This window comes from Chrysemys picta, chromosome 25 (genome assembly GCF_011386835.1).
Source record: "Chrysemys picta bellii isolate R12L10 chromosome 25, ASM1138683v2, whole genome shotgun sequence".
Lineage (NCBI taxonomy): Eukaryota > Metazoa > Chordata > Testudines > Emydidae > Chrysemys > Chrysemys picta.
Window position 1 is genome coordinate 4,626,140 of NC_088815.1, and position 23,352 is coordinate 4,649,491.

The following is a 23,352-nucleotide window of genomic DNA, read 5'->3' on the forward strand; positions in this document are numbered from 1 at the left end:
TGGGTTCCCAGCCCAGCGCTACCATGGACACATCCACTGCCCCAGTTTTCTCCCCTTGGAAGTGGGGAAAACCTTCCCTGGCCTAGGGGTCGGACGCACCTGTTAAACTCCATCAGGATTTTCATCCAAGGACCTGTGAACACCCAGGAACAAGGTGTCTGGTGTCCGAGGTAAAGGACACAGACTGAGGCCTGCTGGAGGCAACCTGTGACCTGTGTCTGCAGCGCCTAACAGACCCTCCCCTCCCCTTACCAGGGGTCTCAAGTCGTGCTCCAGCCTGGGAGGTGGCCTCCGTCCCTTCACTAGAGCAGAGCTCCCAATACTACCCCTGCTGAAAGCCCGGGAGGCTGCACAGCCTCACCCCCAACAGCCTGGCACGGAGATCGGCGACTCGCGAGGGGCCCGCGGGAAGCAGAGGGAGACTAGCCTCCAGCTTATTATTAAAGAGACTTTTATTCACTTCACACAATTTAAAACAAGCGATTCACTGAACACAGGCCGCATGAAGAGAGCTCACCTCCCACCCCCAGCTGCTGGGCAGGCAGCCCCCAGGCCTGGCTTCTCTCCCCCGTGCCCTAGCAGCTGAGGGGGCAGGAACAGCATTCCCCAGAGACACCCATGGATGCCCAGTGGGTCCTGGGCCAAGCAGCCTCCTGCAGCAACGGGGACAAGCCCCTAACCTGGCTCCACCTGGCAGCTGCTTCCCCACTCAGCAGCAACGGGGACTCCCTGCCCAGCCAGCCACACTCAGGACCTGCTTTTAAACCTGCTCCCAGGTGCTCAGATGCTGCCTTAAGTGCAATAAACCCACCCCCCGCCAGGGAGCACTGCAGTTCCAGGGGAGCTGGGTCAGTCAGCGATCGCGCAGCCCACAGCACGGGCGCCCCGCGTTGCCCCGCTCGGCTCTGGCGTGTGACGGAGGCACCTTCACCCTCCTGCACAGCATTTCCCGAGGGGGGAGGGATGCGCCAGGCATGCGGCAGAGCTGGGCAAGTGGACATTGCCGAAAGGAAATTCCTGCCAGAGTTCTGAATTTTAAGAAGGGGCCGTTTCTGGAGCCCTTCGGAGCCGTCCTTTCGGTGCAGCAGCTTCATGCCTGCACCCTGAAATTTCAGCCTGAACCACTGGCTCCTTTCCAAGGAAAAGGGCATTTCTAGGGCACGGCAGCCCGTACCCTGCAGCCCGGGCTGCTGCATGCACGGTTGTGAGACTGCATCTTCCCCGGGAGCATCGCCGCGGCGTCGCTCAGAGCCGGGTCAGGAACGTCAGGTTAACACTGTCAGGGATGTGGAGCTCATCCAGCTGCATGGGAGAGCAGGAGAAGGGCAGGTGCACGGGGAACAGGTGAGCCGTGTCCACCAGCAGCTGACGGGGGCCGGCTGGAGTTCGGTCCGCCAGTCGGTTCTGTGCGGGGAGAAAATCCAGTCTCCAGCAATTCTCACTCACACCGCCCCCCACCCCCTCCTTACCCACACCCGGCCACCTCAGCCCCAAGTCTCCAGCAGCCGCTAAAGCAACGCCGCCCGGCTGCGTGCCAGCACAAAGAATAAAGCTTCCCCTGCCCCACAGCCAAAGGGAGGACAGGAGTGGGGCACAGAGCCCCCCCCCCCCCCCCCGGCAACTGAGTCCAGGAGGGGGGGGCGCGGAGAGAAGAGCTCACTCACCTCGACACTGCTTATGAAGCTGGGGCGGACGCGCTCCTCCAGCCCGGCGGCGGGGGTGTAGGCCCGCAGAATCTTCATGATCTGCGAGGAGGAAACGCAGAGGTGACAGGGCTGGACGGTGGCCAGTGGAGTGGGCGCTAGAGCCAGACTGAGAATTCAGTCTGTCCAAGGGCCCTTCCAGCCCTGCCCATGGCCTCAAGCCAACCCAGCTCCAGGGCCCTTCCAAGCCCACCAAGGTAGCGAGTCCCGAGCAAAGACGACAGGGCCCATCTGGTCCCCATGCCAGGTCCAGCAGGAAACGGAGTCCTAGGGGAGCAGAGATGAGACCCCAAGCAAGGTCCTGGCTGGTGGAGCTTGGGGGCCCTCCTGTGGGCTCCAGAGTGAGCAGGAGCCCTGGGCACTAGCCGGGAGCCCTCGGGGCTGAATCAGAGGCCACAGCCTGGTACCAGCTCCCAGAGCCACTGGCCTTCATGGGGTGGGTGGTCCCCTCAAGCCTGAGTTACCCAAACAAACGCTGCCTCCCCCATCACCCCTCCCTCCTTTGGGGAGCCTCGATCCCTTCCAGGGTGGCAGAGACCAGACCCAGGGCCCATCACCCCCGAGCTCCTGGAGCAGCCGGTTACCTGCGGAGTGGACAGCGCCGTGCACAGGCAGCAGATGGCCTTGGCGTCTTCCTCCGTCGTCTTCTTCACCTGCAGCAGCTGGGCGGCCTGGATGAGGGGCCGCAGGACCTCCATGGCGCCGCTCTGCTGGAGGCCCTTGGCCCGCAGCCACTCCTCCAGCTGGCTCACGTTGTACCTGGAACAGAGCCACACCGAGACGCTCCAGCCATAGGCCCAGCCCCTTAGGAGCAGCTGCCCAGGGGAGGCCTTCCCGGCTGCAGAGAGGCTCCCCCATGCCAGTCCGGATGTCAGTCAGCGCATAGCGGGGTGGCTCTTGGCGGCCGCAGCTCTATGAATGCATCCAGCGTGGCTGTCCCCCTCGAGTGCCAGGACCGGGGACGGAAGCTATGACAGCTCGTGTCTTCCTTCGCTCAGCCCAGATCCACACATCCAGGGTTCAAGCCCCATCCTGGGCTCTGCACTGCCCAGGACGAGGTTCCCTGTTGCCCACGCAATGGAGCGGGTGGCCCCAGTTTGACCATCATCTTCCCTTCCACTCGGCTGGGCCCAGTTCTCCCCCCGCCCCAGACTAGTCAGCCAGGATGCAGCCCCCCCGACACTTGCGGGCCCACAGCCAGCCGGGACGTCCCTACGCCAGGCACAGCTTGGCTCGGCCCAGCAGGAGAACTGCCAATAGCAGCACAGGCCCATGAAGAGCTGAGCCACCCCACTCCCAACCAGCTAGGTGGGAGGAAGGATGGCCCAGTGGGTAGGACACTAGTCTGGGACTCTGGTGACCTGGGTTCAAGTCCTGCCTAAGCTCTCTGGCAGAGCAAGCTCCTCTGGGACTCAATTCCCGGGCGGGGATTACTGCCACCGCTGGGGTGTCAGGAGGATACATGCAGTCAGACTGAGGTGCCCCACTAGTGATGGGGGGCAGAGCTGGACAGTAGCTGGGCCTGATGGCACCATAGGAGCCTGGCAATTCTAGCTTTTCCTCCCCCCTGCAGATGCTACCAACACCCTGGCCAGGTGGGATAAGCCCTATGCCCGCGAGGGCGTCAGCCAGAGCTCAGGAGGGTCTGGAGGATGTGCCTAGGCCACGCAGGCAGAGCCCAGGTTAGGAGGTACAAAACCCTGGATGGCGAGTCCAGGAGGCGGCAGGTTTGGCTCTAGGCCCAGCCCGGGGTCTCCCTTCCCCAGGCCAAGACCAGCCTGACTGGGGAGCATCCGAGCCCCGCTGGAGGGGGGAGGGGACGGACTGACCTGAGCTGGACACCCTGACTCCAGGAACAGGCGTCTCTCCTGAGGAGCAGGTAGTTGAGGGCCACGCCGCTGACGGTGAAGAGGAGCTGCCGGAAGGCCTGGCCCACGACCACGGGCTCCAGCTGGTGCCTCTCCAGCGCCTCGTGGAAGGAGCTGAGCTGCTGGAGGAGCGAGTCCAGCGTGTAGGCGGGAGCCGCCGGCTGCTTGCGGTAACCGGGGGGCCTGGCCGACGACAAGCCCTGGATGGTCTCGCTCTCCAGCATGGCGGCCACTAGCAGGGCGGAGGGAGAGAGCCTGAGCTCAGCCTGGCCAGCGGCGCTGAAATCCCAGTGCCCTTCCCTCCGGGAGCAAAGGGCCCTGTCTGCTGCGGCTGGCTCTGCGCTCGGTGCCCACGGGGGCTGGGTACGTCCTGGGCACTGATCTCTGGGCAGCACCCTGTGCATGCCCCGTGACCCCACTGCTCACCTGCTGCTGCGGGCAGGCGCTGCACCTCCAGCCAGGCTCCTGCCATCTGGTGAGTCACCTGCCCCTCCTGCCAGGGCAGCCTGCTCCCTCGCTCGCTGCCATTCGTAACGGACCCAGACTAGCCCCGAGTGCCACGCTCCCAGGGTGCCGTCGCTCAGCCAGGCGGCTCACATGGGTGGCAGCGCAGGGACCTTCCTGTTCCCCCGCCCCCAGCCCAGCTCATGCCATGAATCTCCTCACTGCCCCCACCGGGGGGTAAGTGGCAGGTCACTGCCCTAGCCATCCTCAATCCCAGAGGGTCACTTGGCAGGTAACGAGGTCCCTCTGAGTCTGTACTGAGGGGCACAGGGGCCACTTGCTCTCAAGATGCCAGGTCTTCCCAGCCCACAGTGGCCCCTTTATGCCAGGCCTAGCCATGGCCTCCCCGCCTCGAGCACCGAGCCAGAAGCCAGCTCTCTGCTGCCCTCACCCCTCGAGGGCAGCTCGTCACACCAAGCTCGCTCCCGGGAGGCCCAGCCGGTACCTACCAATCATGGGCTTCAGTTGTTTCTGGGCCACGCGGATCAGCTGCTGGTAGATCTGGATGGCCAGGTCCCCCAGGCTCTGGCAGTGGCTGGCAAGGTCGAAGTTCCTCAGGCAGTGCTGGTTCTGCTTGGGGGTGTTGGCCAGCCGGTAGCTCTGCAGAGCGCAAATGGCCGGGCTCTAGGACCACGTGGACCGAGAGGTGCTGGAGCACGGCAGAGCCGCTCCCCGGGCTCTAGAGAGCTGTGGGATAGCCATGCATAGGGACCCACCCCAGCAACCCCTCCAGAGTCCTTCCCACCCACGGATCTCAGCGCACCTGACACAGGTCAATGACTAAAGATCAACTCCGTCCCCACCACCATAAGCTCCGCTGCACCCCTCCCCGAGGCAGGCGGAGTAAAGCACCCAGCAGTACCCAGTATCCCCACGGTACAGGTGGGACTGGCCCAAGGTCACACAGGCATCCTATTCTAGTGCTCAGAGCACCCCGAGGATGCTGGTCTCAGGGGCTTCCATGGAGGGGATCTGGCTGGGTTCTCCTCAGCCCTTCGGGGGTAGATGGTTTGCTGGTAGGAAGAGACCCCTCCCCAGGCCAGCAGCTACTGCCCAGTTTGAGGCCAGAGGGTCTGGGTTGTGGTTCACCATAGAATCGTAGGCATGTCAGGGACCTCGAGAGGTCAGACTCCAGGCCCCTGCGCTGGGGCAGGACCAAGCAAACCTAGGCCATTGCTGACAGGTGTTCGTCCAGCCTGTTAAAAACCTCCAGGGATGGGGATCCCACCACCTCCCTCCAGAGCATCGCTACCCTGAGAGTAGGAAAGATTTTCCTAATATCTAACCTAGACCTCCCTTGCTGCAAATTAAGCCCATCACTCCTTGTCCACTGAAGGCAGGATATGGTGAATTGATCACAGTCCTCAACGCATGTGAAGGCTAATTATCAGGTTCCCATCCCCCAGCTCCTCAAGACTAAACATGCCCAGTTTTCAGCTTCTCTCCAAGGTCAGGTTGTCTAAACCTTTTCTCATTCTCGGTGCTCACCTCTGGACTCTAATTTATCCACATCTTCCCTGAAGCGTGGCACCCAGAACCAGACCCAGGGGCCTCTGCCTCACCGCTTAGTCCCCCATTTGACTTTTCCTGCCTCCAGGCAGCTCTTTGGAGAACTGGTGTGAAATCAGCAAGATGAAATTCAAGACGTGCAATTTGCCGCACAGGATGGCAGGCAAAGAGCTAGTACACGCAGGGCGGTGTAAGCCAGAGGCATCCCAGCGGAGCACCAAGACCATGGCCCGGCCAGATCCTGCCTGAGGCCGAGGGCTGGAGCGACCGACCCCAAGGGAGAGAAACTGAAGCAAACCACCACTGAGCAAACAGTGGGCCAAGCCAGCGCCAAGGCCTGACTCAGCGCCACCTTGGTCTCAGAAGAAGCTAGTGGGGAACCTACTAAAGGCAAACATCCCCGCCCAGGGTGCCAGCCCCATGCCCACTGCTTCCCGGCCGTGATCTGTTCCGCAGCCCCCAGCCGGGGGTTCAGGGCCGCTGGTGCCGCCGAGGGAGGAGGTGTAGTGCTGGAGCAGGCCCCGGGCCCTCACCTGGTCCCCGCCGTACTGTCTCAGGCAGTTGATGAGGCAGCAGGTGTTGGCGAGCCAGAGCGCCACCACGTCGAAGTCCTCGCTGTGCTTCTGCGAGCGGGAGACACAAAGCGACGCATCAGGCGTTGGTGGAGACTCTGCAAACTCCAGGGAGCATGAGGAGACTGTGGCAGGCAGCTGCGCTAGAGGGTGTGGGCACACCAGCAACGCCAGCTGCTGCTTGGGGGTCTGCAAAACCCCCCCCCCGCCCCCAAATCAGTGCGGGGGCCAGAACAGGGGGCCACTCAGCAGACGCAAAGGGCTGTGTTCAGCCCCGCCGAGCCCCTCCTTTTGTGCCCCTGGCCGCCTCGGGAGGCCTGGATTTTACAGTTGCTCCCCGACAGCCCAACCAGCGTCTGGGGTCCCCAGTCACCACTGGGCCTGCTCCAGAGACACCCTGGTCACAGCCGGCAGCCGTGGCCCCACTCACAGAGCGCATGGCTGGAGGCCTCCTGCAGCGGTGGCTCAGGTGTGCAGGGCCGTGGTAGTACTTCTGCCAGCTCTGCACCCCTGCAGCAGGGGATCTGAGCCTCACGTGCCCCAAATCCATCCTCGGGGCATCCCCAAGAGGCAAGGCCCTGCTGGGGGAGAGGATGCCTTGATCCCATCTGGGATCCTCTAGCCACACCACGGCAACAGAGCCAAGGGGCGGCTGAGCAGAGGGACCCCACAGCCACTCTTGCTATCAATTACAGACCCAACTCGGCTGTACAAGCAAAGGGGGTCCCTTCCAACTCAGCCAGGCCCCAGCCTCTCCTCCCTGCTGCCCCCCAGCAGAGCCCCAACTCCCTCCTGGAAAGGGAGAGCAGGGGTGGGGCCTCATTAACCCAGCACAGACAGATGGGTGCTGTGGGGATTCACGGTCACGAGCTCAGAAGCGGCATTGGCACTGGAGAGCTCTTCCTGACTCAGGCCATTTTACAGGTGGGGAAACTAAGGCCCCGAGGGGCAGTGACCTGCCCGAGGTGACCAGGCGGTTGCAGAACAGCAGAGATAGAACCCAGGTGTCCTGATTTTGCTTCTCTGTTCTGCCCAGGGCTCGAGGGGACGGCACACGACTAACATGGCGCTGGGCGAACAGGAAAAGGGCTGGACAGACACAGGAGTACAGACAGGCTAGGATGAGCCCGAGATCCAGCACCGCTGGGCCCGGCCAGTGGCTGGGAAGTAGCTTCCCGAGCGACAGGAAGCTCTGACGATGTCACGTTTCTAGCCAGGCTCCAGGTGAGCTGAGCCAATTGGCCCAGCTTCGATTCAGAGCCCTCGCTGCTCAGCCAGGCACTGGAGAAAGGCTAGGACTCCTGGGTTCCTCGGGGCCCATTCTCCCACCAAACCTGGGGAGTGTGGCTAGTTCTCTTCTCCCTCCCGGCCAAGTTAGCGTAGCAGCTTGGGGCTGGAGGGACTTGAGCTGGGCCAGCACCAGCGATCCCGGCGCCATGGAGCCCCAGCTATCAGGGGGGTCGGGATGTACCCTATGGGCGGCTGCCGATCAGGGAGCAGCGTCTGCTGAGAGGCAGTAAGAGCCCTGATGCAGCCAGTGCTGGGGAGGAGCAGTCACTGCCCCAGACCGGCAAGTCACTGCCAGAGACAAATGCAGCTGCAGGAAGAGGCAGCGCCATGCATGGCCTGGCCAGCGCGAGCTTGTGCTTTCTGCAGGGCCCAGCGCTCCAGGCTGGGGGGCTGCCAGCCTGCAGAGGAGCCCCTGAGAGACGAGGATTAATATCACATCAGTATTCGTGTTTGCTCCCTTCTCCTTTCGGGCCCAGGCCCAGCTCACAGGAGACTGACACTGCAGCGAGAGCCGGCCTCTGCTCTTCTCCCCAGCCACTGGGGCTAGACACTCCTCGGCAGGGCTCTCACTGGGAGCGAGGGGGCTCTTCCCCCACATGCCCTGCTGGGGCAGCAAGACCTCCCCCTTCCCCATCTCCTCCAATCACTGCCCCCCAGACACCCCCGGCCTCTCCCTCTGCATGGGGGGGCCCCCAGTGGGGGAGGAAACAGCAGCCCAGCCCTCCCTGCTAGCAGCCCCAAGCCCACACCCAGTGAGTGGAGCGGAGCAGTGGGGGACCCTCCGTGACTGAGGCTGCCTCTGGCCAGAGGTGGAAAACCAGCAGCGTCAGGCTCCCGCTGGCTGACCCCAGGGAGCTGACCTGCTCGCCTACGCCTCCCCATCGGGGCACCCATCTGCTCCTTCCAGATCCCCACCCAGACCAAAAAAAACCAATCCACCCCATGCACGTAAGTAGCACTGCTGTCGTGGGACAAGGCCTCCCGCCCCTCCGAGCCAGGGAGTGGCCCAGAGCAGCCATGCTGACCCGGCCTCTAACCTCGGCCCCAGGGCCCCAAGCGGTCCTCAACAGGCACCCTCGTGAGGGTGGCGTCACAGATCCCTGGCCCCTCCCCCAGGTCACACAAGGACATGCCTGGAGTCCGCAAGGGGCATTTCTGGATAGCTCAGGCACAAGATGGAACAATTGGGGGGGGGGGGGCACATGCGCCAGCGGTAGGGAACCAGCGTCTGAGGGCAGCCCCTCAGCAAGCCAGCAATTAAGTACAGAAGGGCCATGATCCCCCTGCCCAGCCTGCCCCCCGCCGTACCTTCACCACCCGCTTGATGCCACTGACGGCGGCGGTGAAGAGCGAGTGGATCCGGTGCTCGTCGTGGCCGGCGTCCGCATGCCGGAAGCACATGAACAGGACGTAGGCCGGCAGCCCAGGGACGGCACCGGGGCTGTGCTGCGGTTTGAAATCTGCAGGGCGAGAAGGGGACGAGTGAGTGAGTCCGGGATGGCTTGTTCCCTCAACAACAGGAGCCTGAGGTCCGAGCCACAAGTCACAGGCTGGGGCCTGCCCCACCGGAGCGGCCATCCTCAGTACAGGAGGCAAGGCCTACAGAGCAGAGGGGTCGTAGCAAGCAACAGGTCGGACAAGACAGGGCCTGCATTCAGTGCCCCACTTTCAAGCCCCCTCTCCGCCCCTGAAGGAGCGAAGCTCCTGCTAACTTCAGCAATGTGTCCTCTGAGCCCATCGCCTTCCGGACAGAGCCCGGATCCCAAGGCCCAGTCGCCCCTTTCATTACAGCCAAGCAGCTTGCGCTCAGGCCAGCCCCCAGAGGGGCAGCAGGACCATCACCCCTCCCTGTCGTTAGCATCTCTCCAGGCACAGCCCCCTCTGCTCTTCCCTCCCCACGCTGGGGCTTCATCTCTGCCCCACCCTGCCCAATTCTCTGCCCCCCAGCCTTCAGCACAGCCACGCTACCCACCCCCATAGAATGATCCGACATCTGGCCCAGCCAGGTGCTGTCCTGCTCCAGCCCCCTTCCCCTCCTCGCCAGCTTGGGTTCGCCCTTAGCAGGCTCCTGCTTGTGTCCTGCAGGTCTGCTGAAGTTGGTTATTTACACAGCGTTGGAGGCGGCCAGAGGGTGACTGTCAGCAACCAGAGGCCGAAGGGTGCGGGCTGTGCTGCTCTGAGCCAGGAGCCCCCGGTTTGGGGGTGGCTGGCAGGACATAGATCCGCAATGCACAAGTCACCAGCCCCAATGGAGCCTTCGCCCCACATCCCAGCTGCTGCGTCAGGAGAGCCAGGGGCATGTCAGCACCCCCAGGGCAGCTGCTCGCCCCCATCCCGGGGGGAAGGTGCCTGGAATCTGTCCCGGGGCTGTGTTTCATGGCGAGGACATCAGGGCTCAGCTGGGGGCTGTCTCATGGCAGCCAGATGGAAATTAATATGCACACACACCCCTGCCCCACGGCTGCATTTCTGGGCTCTCCCACTTGGGCACGTGCAGGGGCAGATTTGATTTAATCCCCTCAGTCATTGCTCGTAAGCACAGAGCCACCACTGGCCAAGCCCAGCACTAACCGGGGTGGGGCTGGAGACTTCCCATCCACCCCAAATAAACGGAACCCGAACGAGCAGGCAGAAAACCCCCATCCCCTTTCAAAGTCAGAGCTGTCTGTTAGTCACTCCTTCCCTGCCTGCTCCCATGTAGGGTTCCTGCCCTCGTTAAAGGGGGCAACTCGAACTCATGTGCCTTCCCGACCAGACAGCAAACCAAGCGCCGCTCACACACGGCCATTCTGCAGCCCACAGCACAATCTGAGCTGGCACATTCGCCCCACTGGTCTTGGCCGGACCCCCAGGTGTTCTGCCAGTGTACCTGCATTACCCTGCAGGTTTCAAAGGGATACAATGTTCTTCACTCCCTGTGTAGCACTGATGTGCTCTACCCCAGAACTGGCTGCTTTTTGGGGGGGCAAAAAAGCAAAAAGGGGAGGCTGGGATGAATGGGACGAGGCGTGCGGGGTGCTCGGGTGGAAAGGGGAGCTGCAGTGGAGGGCGATGTAACAGAGGAGCTTAGTGAAGTTCTGCACGGGCCATGGGGAACGTCCCATTCCCAGATGCTCCTCATGAGATGTCAGCATGATTAGAAAGGCGTGCGCAATGTGGAAGCTCTGGAGCAACTTGGGAAGCCCAATATCCCTAAAGCACCTGCCCACGGACCCTTCCCCGGGAGGGGCTCAAAAAGGGGAAGTTTGCCCCTATTTTCCAATCGAGCGATTTTGCACCTCGCCGTTTTCCCAGCTCCAGAGCCATTTTCTCCCTCTCCTAGCGCAGATTCTATTCGGGCACCTCCCTCCCCAGCGGTCATCCCGCCAAGCAATCCGCACTTCATCCTTCTTCACATCTGTCCCAGCCTGCTGTGCTGTGAGCGCTTTCCCACGAGCCTGTCTGCATGCCGTGTTCCCGCTGCGGCAGCGAGACTGGCACCACATGGCTGCGGGCGCGCATGACGGATTGATGCCTCAGCATCACACCTGCCTCTTGCCACTGCTCTAGTGCGACAGGCCCCAAGAACGTCTGTCTGTTAGACGCAAGCCACTGGGGATAGGAGAGTCCTGGCCTCTCCAGCTCTGCAGGGTCCTGGGCCCGGAGGTTTGAGCCAATGGTGAACACAATCGGTGTGGACACAAAGGGGGGGTTGGCTTGAGCCAGGACTTGCACTGCTGTGTAGACAGACCATCAGCCCCCCACCTGTGATGATGGTCCTGATGAGGCGCCCTTCATCCTCTGCTTTGCACCCCAACATGCCCTCAAAAGCATCACCAAGGGGCCTTTCCATCTCTTCCACCTTCACCTTCTGCTCCAGCAACTGGGCCTCTCTGCTTGCTGCACAGGGGAAGGAGTAAGAACATTAGAGTCGGATCCAAGCGGATGCTCTGGGGCCATGTAACCTGACTCCCAAGTGGGGCAGGGACTGGGCGTCCCACCTCTGCCCGCACCCTGCCTGGGGAGCTCCTGCCGGGAAAGCTGGCCCCAGGCAGAGGGATACTAGAGCCAGAGGTGGCTCGGGCCAGCTGGAGGGACGGAATCGGTCCCACTGGGTTGAGAGTGAACCGGATGGATGCTGCCAGGTGAATTAAGAGGCGAGCAAGTGAAGGGTTAATCTGTGAATGTCCAATAGCCCGTGGCACCCACCAACTGCCTGCACCTCCCTCTCCATCAAACTGCTGCCAAGAGCACCCCCAGTTCTGCCAAGCTCCCTGCTCAGCCCGCTCTGGGGTAGGGGGTGCTTGCCGCTCTGAACCCCACAATAGTGAAGGGGACACTGGATCAGAGTAGGCCGACTCTGCAATTCATCAGGCATTGCTAGCTCTGCTCTGGGGTTGGCTGCTGTGCCCAGCGGGGGACTTTCAGAGAGCACAGCCCAAAGCACGGAGGTTAAGGACTGTGTGGGAGCTTTGCTATTAGGAGACACCATGAGACAAGGCGAGCCCAGAACAGCGGCTAAGAAAAGCCCTTTGGGTAGCTCATCGGTCAGCAAGAGGCTCGTTTCTGCTTCCTGGCTGCAAAGCAGACGGGTAGCGACGCCCCGTGGCAGGTAAGGGTGGCGGGGGAGGGTGTCATTGAACCTGGCAATAGCAGAGCGCACGGTGCGTGGAGGGTCGCCTCTGCCCTGCTGCCGTCGTTGGCATAGCGGGTCTCTGCGGTGAGGAGGCAGAGCCGAAGCCAGGCTGGGGGCTGCGGTCGGGAGCAGAACCCCCCAACGGACATTTGCCCCCCAGCCGGTCCAGTCACAGGAGGCACCTGCCTGTGAGATCCTGGATTTGCTTCACGGAGGTTTTCAGCTGCTTCCGAAGCTTGAGCAGGTTCTTCTCCTGCCTCTCCAGCTGCCCCGCCAGATCCTGGGGAGCACCAGGGGAAAGGATAGTCCAGAGACTTCACCCCCAGCCTCGCCCGGTGCCTGCGGGGGGCTCGCTTTCCAACACACCCTCCCCGCCAGCAGCAAGACCTCTTTGGGACAGCCTCGCAGCCGATGAGACGCAGAATGCTGCCCCAGCTACTGTCGTCTCCGATGGGCACATGGCCCCTTCAAGGAGCACAAGTCCCAGCATGCAATGCGCCCTCGAAGAGCCAGCCCGGGGAGGCGGGGGGGGTGCTCCACCAGGGCGTTTACCCAGCATGCTGAGCCGCGATCCGCCCTAGCCCGGCCACGTCGCGAGCCTGCTCGGCCACGCAATGCTCCCCCCAGGCCCACTCCCCCTTTACCAGGTTCTCTCTCTTCAGCTGGACGATCTGGGGCTGGAGCCCGTCTTCCCCCTGACGCAGCTGCAGGTCCTGGATCCGGCTCTGCTGCTGCGTGCTCAGCTGCCTCAGGGAGCAGACGTCCAGGCGGAGACTTTCCAGCTCCTGCTCGTGCTGCTGCTGCTGCTCCTGCAGCTGGCTCTCCAGTAGCCTGCGAGGAAAGGCAAGAACTCGGAGGTGCCAGCGATTGGCTCACCAGGCAGGAGGTTATGAGGCCTCACTGTGCCCCTCCGTGGGGGAGACAGGCAAGTTTCCCCCGTTTTACAGCCAGGGAGACGGAAGCGGGCTCGAAGCAGCCTGCTAAGTCAAAGGCCGAGCTTGGAACAGACCCCAGAAGACTGGACTCTGGAAATTTTTGAAATCTCCACACGCTGCATCACGCACTTCCCACCATCAGCTCTGACCCGGCTCTTGCCACTCAAACCCCGTCTCTCCTCTCCACCACAAATGCGTCCCTGCAAGCTCAGAGAGCCTGCTGCTCCCCCAGGGCCATCCGCCACTCGAGGGCGTGCCCCCGGGGGCAGTTTTTAAGCCTTCCACTGCAGCATTATGGAAAACCCAGACATGGCCGAGACACTGAGCAGGGGAAGCAGGACTGTAAACAGACTCACTTATTGGAAACCCGGACGGCATCATACGCATATTTCAAGTCTTCCTCCATCATCGAGTCTTCCTCGGTCATCTTCTCCGGGCTCTTGTTCAACCCCAGGATCTCTGCAATGTTCTGCTGGGGAGAAGGGGGAGACTGAACCCGGCCGTTCAGGCAGCAGGCCCCTCCCCACCCCCAAAAACTGCTGCAGCGAGGGATAGGATGGGTGAGAAGCTCACCCGGCGCTTGAAGATCTCAAATGGCTTCCTCTCGTGAGCCAGCTGAACCTTGGCCCTGCGTAGCTCCTCGCGGGTCCTGGCCAGGTCCTCGGTGACCACGTTGAGCTGTCCCAGGAGGAGGAGATAAGCCTTCTCATAGGGGTCCTGGCCATCATCGTCATCCAGCGAGGAGGGAGGGCTGTCGGATCTGATCCTCCTCCACCCGTGCCTCTGCCTCCAGCGGCCCCTCTCCTGGTCCAGGGGCTGAGATGGGGACTGTGGGGAGGAAGGCGCAGGTGGAGAAGGAAGCGAGGAGATGCATTCAAGTACCATCCCTGGTGTGTTGGATGCTGGACACTGAGCCCCCCTCAGACTGGGCCATCTGGCTGCACTGGGCAGACGACGCCTGACGCCAAGCTCTGCACTAACCCACAGCCCATTGGCACTCTCCAGGAGTGAGCAGAAAGGGCACGCCTGGCATCGGACCGTGGGATGGCAGGACAGGTCGGCCTGGTTAGCCCAGTCGCACACATGGGAACGCTGGGCACGTCTGCCGGGAGGCAGCACAGGGGAGTGGACGCCAGGGTTTAGTCCTGGCTCTGCCACCAAGCTGCGAGCTTGGGCAGCTTCCCCACTGATGAGACCTCACACGGGAGGGGAGGTTTCCGCCACAGGAAGCGCACGGAGCCCTGTGCGACAGGTGCCAGTCAAAGGCCACGTCTTTGCAGGCACTAACTGGGCTGAACCAACGAGATCGCCAGCACAGCCCACCCAGTCAGAAGGGCCTGGCTACGATTCCTGGCCCGAGTTTGGTGCCAATGGGACTGGCAGCTGGGTGCCGCTGCCACCACCGAGGGGCAAAGGGCTGGAAGGCATGCTCGGGGACGCTGTTCTTACTAAAGGGCGAGTGATTCTCGGGCTGCACTTTGCAGCCCCGCTGGGCTGATCCGGAGCAGGGATCGGACAGGATTCTGGGGGGCACGGACGAGAGAGGGAACATCTGGGCCCAGGCAGCTGGCCAGTTCTGAAGAAAGGACTTCCCCCCGCTCCCTGCCCAGGGCAATGCAAACCACAGCACGGCTCGTTCCAGAGCCCAGATGCTCGGCTTCCCACCCAGAGTCACGGCAGAGCCATGCACCAAAGCCAGTTGCTTGATGTGAAAGCGTCTCACCTCGCTCTGCTGGTCGGCATCATCCCGGGACGGCGCCGTCGACAGAGACGACGGGTAGCTGCATTCGGAGTCCAGGATGCTGTCAGATGAAGGGGACCTTTGGAGGCTGGGGGTTCGCTGGAGTGGGGAGGAAAGGTACAAGGGTGCATTGTACGGTGGCTGAAGTTCCAGTCCTTGTTACGGGGGGCTAGGGCATGGGCAGCAGGGTCAGCATGGGGAGACAGCTCGGACCACACATCAATAGCTTGGAGCGGGCACGTGCTACTGCTCCCTAGCCCAGTGGTGATGGATACGGGGCAGGGTGCCTCTGTCCTCCAGTGGATGTGCTGCCTTCCTGGGAGTCCCGCCATGGGAACCGGAGAGACGTTTGACGTTGTGCAGTCTATATGGTTTTATAAAATCATGTTAAGTGAATATAATGTAACTGGGATATGCTTCAAGCAAAAGGTCTCTTGTAAGGTATAATTACAAAGCTTATAATCTACTGAGTGTGATCATCTGATTTGTATAAATGTACCACTCTTGTATCTAAAACTAGAAATATAAAATATAACTCTGAGGGCCTATTGTAATTATGTAGAGTGTGGGCCATTAAGGATGGTTTGGAATCTTGATGACTCCCATTGTCTGCAAATGGCTGTGTTTACCTGTGAGTCTTCCTGTATGTGTGTGTGCTGGCAAGTGAGTAATGAAGTCTTGCAGTGACATGTGATCATGTCACCTGAACTGGAATCCGTCTTTAACCTGGTGCTTTTTCGGGGGGGGGGGGGAGAGGGTGGAAACCCAGAGGGACAAAGGTTCCCGCCTTATGCAAAAAAGATATATAAAGGGGGGGGAAGAGAACAGAGAGGGAGAGGAGCCATCATGAAGAATCCCCTAGCTACCACCTGAGCTGCAACAAGAGCTGTACCAGGGGAAAGAATTGTGCCCAGGCCTGGAAGGTGTCCAGTCTGAGAAAAACTTACTGAAGCATCTCTGAGGGTGAGATTATCTGTATTCAGTTTGATTAGACATAGATTTGCGCATTTTATTTTATTTTACTTGGTGACTTACTTTGTTCTGTCTGTTACTACTTGGAACCACTTAAATCCTACCGTCTGTATTTAATAAAATCACTTTTTATTTAGTAATTTACTCAGAGTATGTATTAATACCTGGGGGAGCAAACAACTGTGCATCTCTATCAGTGTTATAGAGGGCGAACAATTTATGAGTTTACCCTGCATAAGCTTTATACAGGGTAAAACGGATTTATCTGGGTTTAGACCCCATTGGGAGTTGGGCATCTGAGTGCTAAAGACAAGCACACTTCTGTGAGCTGTTTTCAGGTAAACCTGCAGCTTTGGGGCAAGTGATTCAGACCCTGGGTCTGTGTTGGAGCAGACGGGAGTGTCTGGCTCAGCGAGACAGGGTGCTGGAGTCCTGAGCTGGCAGGGAAAACAGAAGCAGGGGTAGTCTTTGCACATCGGGTGGCAGCTCCCAAGGGGGTTTCTGTGATCCAACCCGTCACAACGTTCCCCTCTGATCTCCAGGGGAGCAGGGCAGAAGTGGATGGTGCAGCTGTGACATTAGCTTCGGGCTGGGACTTTTCCAGAGAGCTGGAGGTGTCTGGGGCCCAGACACCATGTGGAGTCACTGGGATTTGGACTCCTCGCTGTTTCGAAAGCCCAGCCAGCTTCGTGCCAATGGTGCGGATCTGTTCTCAGCAGCAGGGCACGGATCTGAACACAGAGCGGCCCTAGGGCCACCTCCAGGGCGCTTTGCAGAGCCACAGCCGAACCCTGGGACTGTGCTGTGTCCACTCAGACCAGCAAGGCACCCGCCGCCAGGCTCCTTGCCCACCTATCCGGTCCTGCCCGTCTGGCCTCCCTGTGAGAATCCTTCAGCAAGAGCTTTCCTGTGACCCCTTGCCTGGCTCCCCGGAGTATCAGCCCAGCCTGCACTGCTCACCTTGTGGAAGGCCACTTCGTCCTGCAGGTTCTCGCAGCACTGCTCCAGGCGGGCACACTCTTTCACCAGGTTCTGGTAGCGAGCCCTCTCCCCCTCCAGCTGGCACAGCAGCTCCTGGCTCTCCGCTGCCACGCGCCGGCGCAGCTGGTCTGCAGGGGGTGGGGAGGAGGAGAGCAGAGAAGGCAACGTTTGCCTGCAGGCCTGGACCTGGGACGGGCTCTGCTCCCCGCCCAGTGACCACCCTGTGCAGGCTCAGGCCACCCTAGACCTTGCCTCTCGGACGAGGCGGGGCACAGAGCTGGGGCCGGGACTGGCAGTAACCAGCCCACCTAGTTTTGGGCCAGTCTCACCCTGCCAGAGCTGGGCTGCCCGGATGAGCACAGCCGGAGCCTCTCGCTGGGCTTCCATAGAATCCAGCCCCCAGCCGACTCCTGCTGTGCTGGGTGCAAAGGGGCAGGGCAGAGTTTACCTTCCAGCTCCTGCGACTGCTCCATGATCCGCTGGTTTAGAGCGTCCTTCTCTTCCTTCAGATTGGATTTCATGGCTTCTAGCTCAGTCAGGCGCTGGCGGGTGAGAGAGAGAGAGAGAGAGAGATGGGCGGTGGGGCCAGACCCTGACAGCAGTCCAGAGCTCTGGGGCGAGAGGACCTGCTCTGGGGGTCAGAGGCCAGGCAGGCTCTTTCACATGGGGCCATCACAGGCTGCAGGGTCGGTCCTTCCTCTATCCCACCAGCCAGCCAGGGGGCCTGGAGAGTAGCCAGGCCCCTGGGTGAGAGATTTATTGACAGTTTTACTTTTGATGGGCAGCATCAAGGATTTAAGTGTTTGCTTCAATTTTTTAGTCAAATTTTCAGTTGTGGGAACTTCGGTGGCAGGGAGGGGATCAGACAATGCGGAGACCCCGAGAGTTAAAGCTTTACAACTTGAACCCGATCGTCAACTTCTTACGTCAGATATACAAAACAATCCGGGTTTGCTTTCAGAAGGTTAACGTCAAGCAGCGTTTCTGGCCGTCTACATTTCGAATATCGACGGACGTATTTGATGGTTTGTGCGTACAGGGATATTTATGGTGGTCGACATTTACCGATAAAAAAGCGACTCCTGCCAAGTCTATGTATAGACTAGCTTGTTAAGTCACCAGAGCTTTGCAACACTAGCAAGGAGCACGCTTGCGTCACCTCCCCCTCTCATGGCTGAGCCAGAGAGGATAACCAGCCTACTACTGCTGCCAGCTATTGGAGCTGCCCCGTATGCTCAGTGCTGGGTTTGAATCACACCCATTAACCATGGGAGTGGGGATCGTTGCTCTTTGGGACCAGGTCTAAGGAAGGGATGTTTAACTCCCCTCAGGGTTATCGCTGGCTGCCCGCTAGCCGGACAGTCAAGGGTCACCCCTGCCTCTGCCCCGCACCTGTTTCAGCTCCTCCATCTCCTGGCCCAGCCTGCCTTCCGAGCTGCTCTTCTCCGACTCCACACGCTGCAGCTGTTCCTGCAGCTCCCGGATGCGCGTCTCCTGCGCCTTGTCCTCCCGCAGCCCCCGCAGCTCGCTGCGCAGCCGCTCCACCTCCTCGCTGTGGGAGGCTCTCAGTGCCGACAGCTGCTCCGAGAGGCTCCGGTTCTCCCTGGCCTGTGGGGGGGCAGCAGTCAAGAGCCGTTTCAGGCCTGCAGGGTCCCAGGGGAGGAACTGGGTGATTCCTATCTGAGCATTAAACAACGGGGAACCGGGAGGGGGGAAATCCAGAGAAGCTGCCTCTGCCTCATCCCGCCAGGGTGCCCCATCATCCCCCACAAAGCCGAACAGCTCCCCGGAAATGAGGTGCTATCCACAGTGCCCCCCCCCAACCCGAGCGGGGTCAGCCCCAGGACACTGCTGGGGAAACTGAGGCATGGAAGGAGGAATGACTTCCCCAAGGCCCACCACTTCGGTGTCAGGGCTGAGAATGGAACCCAGGAGTCCTGACTCCCAGTTTCCTGCTTTACCAGCCCCGGGGTACAGGCCGGTCTTTCCTTGCCTTGGGCCTGGCCTGCCTGCTCGTTGGCACTGGGCCACCTTCTGGTCCCAGGCTCTGTACAGCTCAGAGGAACCCCCCTGGGGCCAGCCTTTGTCAGAGATCCCAGGCCGCTGCCCTGCCCCACCCCGGAGGTGTTTGGCCCAAGAGTGCCTGGCTTTTCCCAAGTCCCCTTCGCCCGCTCTCCAGGCCACCCAATCCACCCCAGAGCAGTGAGATGGGGTTTACCCCATAAGCCAGAGAGCGTCAGGGACGCAGGTTCGATTTAAAGAAGCCCCTCCCCAGCAGAGAGCAAACCACGAGACACGGGAGGCAGACAGATGGCGGTGCCCGCTGGTAAATATTCAGTGACAGAACACGGCATGCCAGGCACGAGCAGAGCCAGAGACGCTGCTGGGCGGGGGAGGGGGCAGACAATAGGCATCGCAAGGAAATTACACAAGTGGCATCCGCTGGATCATGCGGGAGAGGGGTGGGGAGAAGAGAGGTTCGAAGGCTGCCGGGGCATGAGCACATGGTGCCCACTCAGTCCCCGAGGCGCCCCATGAAATACCCAAGAGGAGACCAGAGCAGGGAAAGCCGCTACCGCTTGCAGCCTTCCTCCAGCCCTACAAAGCCAGCTGCCCCATCTGCACTGCCTCACTCCCCACACCTTCGCTTTCCACTATCCCCCCAAGGGCTGAGCCGTAGGAAGTTAGGTGGGTTCAGAACCAGAAATCTGTCCTGAGCCAAGAGGTCCAGGATCCTGCTCTACCAGAAGAGCCCAATCCAAGTCTCCAGGGACTAGCAGGAAGTCAGGTACTGCTGGGACGGAAAAGAACCGAAGTCTGGCTGCACTAATGGACAGTGCTTCCCAGGAGAAGGGTAGAGTGGCGTTTCCCCCAGGCATCTTCTCAGCACAGAGTGTATGCACCAAGAACATGCAGAGACGGATCAGAGATTGTACAGCATCATTAAGGGAGTGAAATGCAGCCACCTCTGGAGTGGAGCATGGCTACTGCTTAACAACTCACAGGAACATTGAGGGAGGAGGGGACGATCCAACGTAGACTGCTAGGGGAACTTAGCAAGTTCCCCAGGACTCTCGCAAACATGCCATGAGCAGTCAGCACCTTGCCTTTAAGGCTCATCCCAACGCTAGAGGCCCAGGAATCCCCCTGTAGCTCTGGGGCAGCAGGAGGAGCCGACCCACCCACCTGCTCATCCACTTTGCACTGCAGCTGCATCACTTTGATCTCCATGCCTTTGTTGAGCTGTTTGTAGTGCTCCACCGACCTCGCCTCGACCCGGAGCCGTCTCAGCTCCCTGCGAGCCCGCATGCGCCGGCAGCAGCACTGCAGATAGACCACCGACCTGCGCACCCGAAGGTACTTGGTGCGAGCCAGCCAGCCCCTCACTGCGCTCTGGATCACAACAGCTTTCTGGCTTGCCACCATCTGGGGACAGAGCAGATAGAGCAGCCAAGGTTTAGGGCAACACCCACTGCTTTAGGGCAGAAACTCGGCCAGCGCACCAGGCGCCAGCAGCTACGTCCTTGCACAAAGAGCAGCCCCAAGGGATCCAAGAACACACTAGTTAGGGACAACGCTGCACCCCCTGCCTCTCACGCCAAGTATGCCTGTGAGAATAGGAGCCCTGCTTCACGACCAGAGGGTTTACCCACAGTCTTACTGGAATGAGGCACTCTGTGGCCCCCGAAGAGCGCTTAGGAGCAGATGAGGGGACATTGTTGCAACTGTTCTATCCTGCACCTGAGCCGGGGGGTGGGGGTGGGGGAAAAAAGAGAGAAGGGTTGCTAGAGACTGGTGCTGGAATAATTTTTCCAGTGTGAGGGTATTTAGTACTACTACTCCAAGGCACTTCCAGAACCATGCCCCCCCCCCCCACACCACACACACACACACACACCCTCACAAGGGAGCAGTTGGCTGGGATCAGATCCAAGCCTGGATTCCAGGACAAGACCAGAGCCAGGCATCAAATTCCTCCCCCTCCGCCCCCCAGCTCTAGTTTGGTTCTGTGGGTTTCTGCCTTTCCACTTTGCAGCCCTCAAGTGCTGCGGGCAGCCTGCCGGCCTCTGAGGACACCCAGGAGATAGTCAGTGCCGATGCCTGGCCTAACTGTGGGTGCTCTGGGGGGAAAAAAAAATTGGGAGTGCTCAGCACCCACCAATCAGCTGTTTGGCACTGGGCAGGAGGCACTTGTGGGGGTGGAGCAGGGGTGGGATGAGGCAGGGCACACTGAGGGGGGAGGAGAGAGGGTGGGGCCTTGGAGAAGGGGTGGGATGGGGGCGGGTCCACTCAGTGGAGCACCCAGCCGGAAAAGTGAAAGTCGGCACCTGTGTGAGGCCAGGTGTGGCTCTAAGACTCTGCCTACACCCGTGGCTACTCCCCGCAGAGGGGCTGTGGGCAGGTGTGGGGCGTGGGCCCCTCCAGTGCGAGCCCCACCGGGAACTGGACCCACGTGAGCCAGCACAATACAATACAACGCAGATCTCCCGAGCCGAGGCGCACGCGCCACCTTCGATATCTGCTAGGAACCTGGTCACTCCTGAGGGTGGGGATGGGGCGGCTCCCAACAGACCCTGAATGGGCCACCAGGCGCCCCATATCCCGGACAGGAGAGTGGTACACCTGCCTAGGGAGTCGCAGCACTACTTGCTCACACTGCCTGCAGTTTGGGGGGGGGGGGGGGGGGGAGGGGGCTGCCCACAGGTACCCCCTCCCCATGCTGCCAGGTAAGGCCCCACACTCCCTGCACATGCAGGACAGGGAACTGAGCCAAAAAGGTAACTGTTCTACCTCGTGGCAAGAGCCTGCAGCGAGAGGGGGGTGCATCTCTGCTCTATAGGGGCACTAAGCAAGGGGGCTCCCTCCAGATCCCAGGATGCACCTGCCAGCAAATCCCTCTCCCCCCCTCCCTCCCATTACCTGGGGCTCCTGTAACCCATCCGTACCCCCTGCACTGGGAGCACACACAGGATGTCCCCCTCTGAAGCTGCCACCACAAGTGGATCCCCAACCCCGCGGCTGCGGGCAGGGCTGGTACCTGGCGGTGCAGGCGCCTGGCGAACATGCCGCGGGCGAAGGCCTGGATGGTGACCGCTGCTGCCTGGGTGCGGAGGTACGAGCGCCTGGCCAGGGCCATCTTGAAGTTCTTCTGCAGGGTGAGAGCAGCGCTGGTCCTCCTCAGGCGCCTGGCGAGCCTGCACAACGGGCAATGGGCACTGGGCATGGGAAGCCAGAGCCCACTGGGGCAGGGCAGCAGAACTTACACCGCCCGCCCCCCCCCCCCCCCCCCCGGGACAGAGCAACCCCCAGCAGCACAGACCCAGGGTCTACCCTAGTCCCTGCAGACCCCCACATCAGAGACCCAGCACGAGGTCCTGAGGCCGACCCCCCACCTCCCTAGGCTCAGAGCTTGGGCACTGCTCCATTCACCCCCAAATGAGACCCAATCACAGCTGCTGTCCTGGCACCAGCTTCTCCTGGCTCCCAGAGTAGGGACATGGGATTTTGAAATGCAGCCACCTCTGGGGTGGAGCGTGGTTAGCTCCAGGTCCCCGCCTAGGCCTCCACCTGCTGTAGCTTTGGGAATGCTGTTTGCCAGCCAGACACTGCATCAGCGGCTCTTAGCTGCCCTGTTCCGGCGGCTGGGTACAGCAGAGGGCTGAGGGTGCCCAGAGATGGGTCTCCAGGGGCCAGATGCCAAGGCAGAGCCACATGAATGCCTGGCTCAGCCTGGCAGACGTGGGCAGCACCTCTCACCTCCGGGCCAGGAGGCCCCGGGAAAAGCGCTGGAGGCAGATGGCCGCAGCTCGCATACGCAAGAAGCGTCTCCTCCCCAGCCAGCAACGAAGGCTCTTCTGAATGAAGACGCAGGCTGCTCTCAGCCTCCTGCCACGCAGCTCCTCCAGGAAGGCCACCTGGCCAGCACGGAAGAAGATCTTGCCCTTCCCACACTGGTATTTGCTGGGGTCCTGTGGGAAGAGGATAGTGAGATCCATGACCAGGCAAGGACAATGGGGTGGAGCAAACTCAGCCATGGGTGCTCCTTGCTGCAGGCTTGGATAGCAGCAGCGCGGTGCGGGCCCTTCCTGGCGCCAGGGCCTGGCTGGACAGACCCTCCTCCCACAGCTGACAGGAGGGGGCTGCAGCATCCAGATCATCCCAGGGAGAGGGGGATATTAACCCTTTAGACACCCAACACTGAGCTGCACACCGGGAGGGACATGGGCCAGAGGATAAGCCACCTGTTCAGGGTCAGACTGGCAGAGCTGGGGAACAAATCCCCAGATGGTCTCTGGCCTGGGCAGAAAGGAAGCTCCAGCACACAGAGACCGGGACAGGCCTTGGCCTGCCCAGAGAACGGGGACCCTCAGCTTGGCCACGGGACAAGCCAACACCAGCTTAGCACAGTACGGTCAGCACCAGCTGGCAGGAGCTCACCCGGCCCACCCATGGGCTCAGATGCCCAGGGCTGGTTGGAAAAAAAACCCCTGAGGATTTCAACCAAAATCCTCAATGTTCCAGTTTGGAAAGGCTGCTGCAATGCCTCTTGGGAGTTGTAGTTCAGGGGCCTCTCGTGCCCTGTGCCTATGGCAAAGGCTCCCAAATGTTGCTCAACGCAGACCCCCTTCCAGATCTGCCCGCGTCCCCACACCCTTCTCATC

The 23,352-nt window shown here is 61.0% G+C and overlaps 1 protein-coding gene across 1 annotated transcript in view; it reads right to left on the reverse strand.

Annotated features, from left to right (window-relative positions):
* Positions 1-434: 434 nt before the first annotated feature.
* LOC101952276 (unconventional myosin-Vb-like) overlaps positions 435-23,352 on the reverse strand; it is a 71,129-nt gene continuing 48,211 nt past the window's right edge. The window contains exons 19-37 of the mRNA XM_042841426.2: positions 22,448-22,659; positions 21,729-21,885; positions 19,877-20,116; positions 18,083-18,298; positions 17,139-17,232; positions 16,670-16,818; positions 14,720-14,836; positions 13,570-13,824; positions 13,353-13,468; positions 12,706-12,892; positions 12,248-12,341; positions 11,191-11,325; positions 8,755-8,906; positions 6,118-6,207; positions 4,525-4,675; positions 3,533-3,803; positions 2,288-2,462; positions 1,665-1,745; positions 435-1,404 (exon numbers count right to left, since the gene is read on the reverse strand). Coding sequence (XP_042697360.2) covers positions 1,246-1,404; positions 1,665-1,745; positions 2,288-2,462; positions 3,533-3,803; positions 4,525-4,675; positions 6,118-6,207; positions 8,755-8,906; positions 11,191-11,325; positions 12,248-12,341; positions 12,706-12,892; positions 13,353-13,468; positions 13,570-13,824; positions 14,720-14,836; positions 16,670-16,818; positions 17,139-17,232; positions 18,083-18,298; positions 19,877-20,116; positions 21,729-21,885; positions 22,448-22,659 — 3,051 coding nt within the window. The 3' untranslated portion in view covers positions 435-1,245. The remainder of the gene's footprint in view (positions 1,405-1,664; positions 1,746-2,287; positions 2,463-3,532; positions 3,804-4,524; positions 4,676-6,117; positions 6,208-8,754; positions 8,907-11,190; positions 11,326-12,247; positions 12,342-12,705; positions 12,893-13,352; positions 13,469-13,569; positions 13,825-14,719; positions 14,837-16,669; positions 16,819-17,138; positions 17,233-18,082; positions 18,299-19,876; positions 20,117-21,728; positions 21,886-22,447; positions 22,660-23,352) is intronic.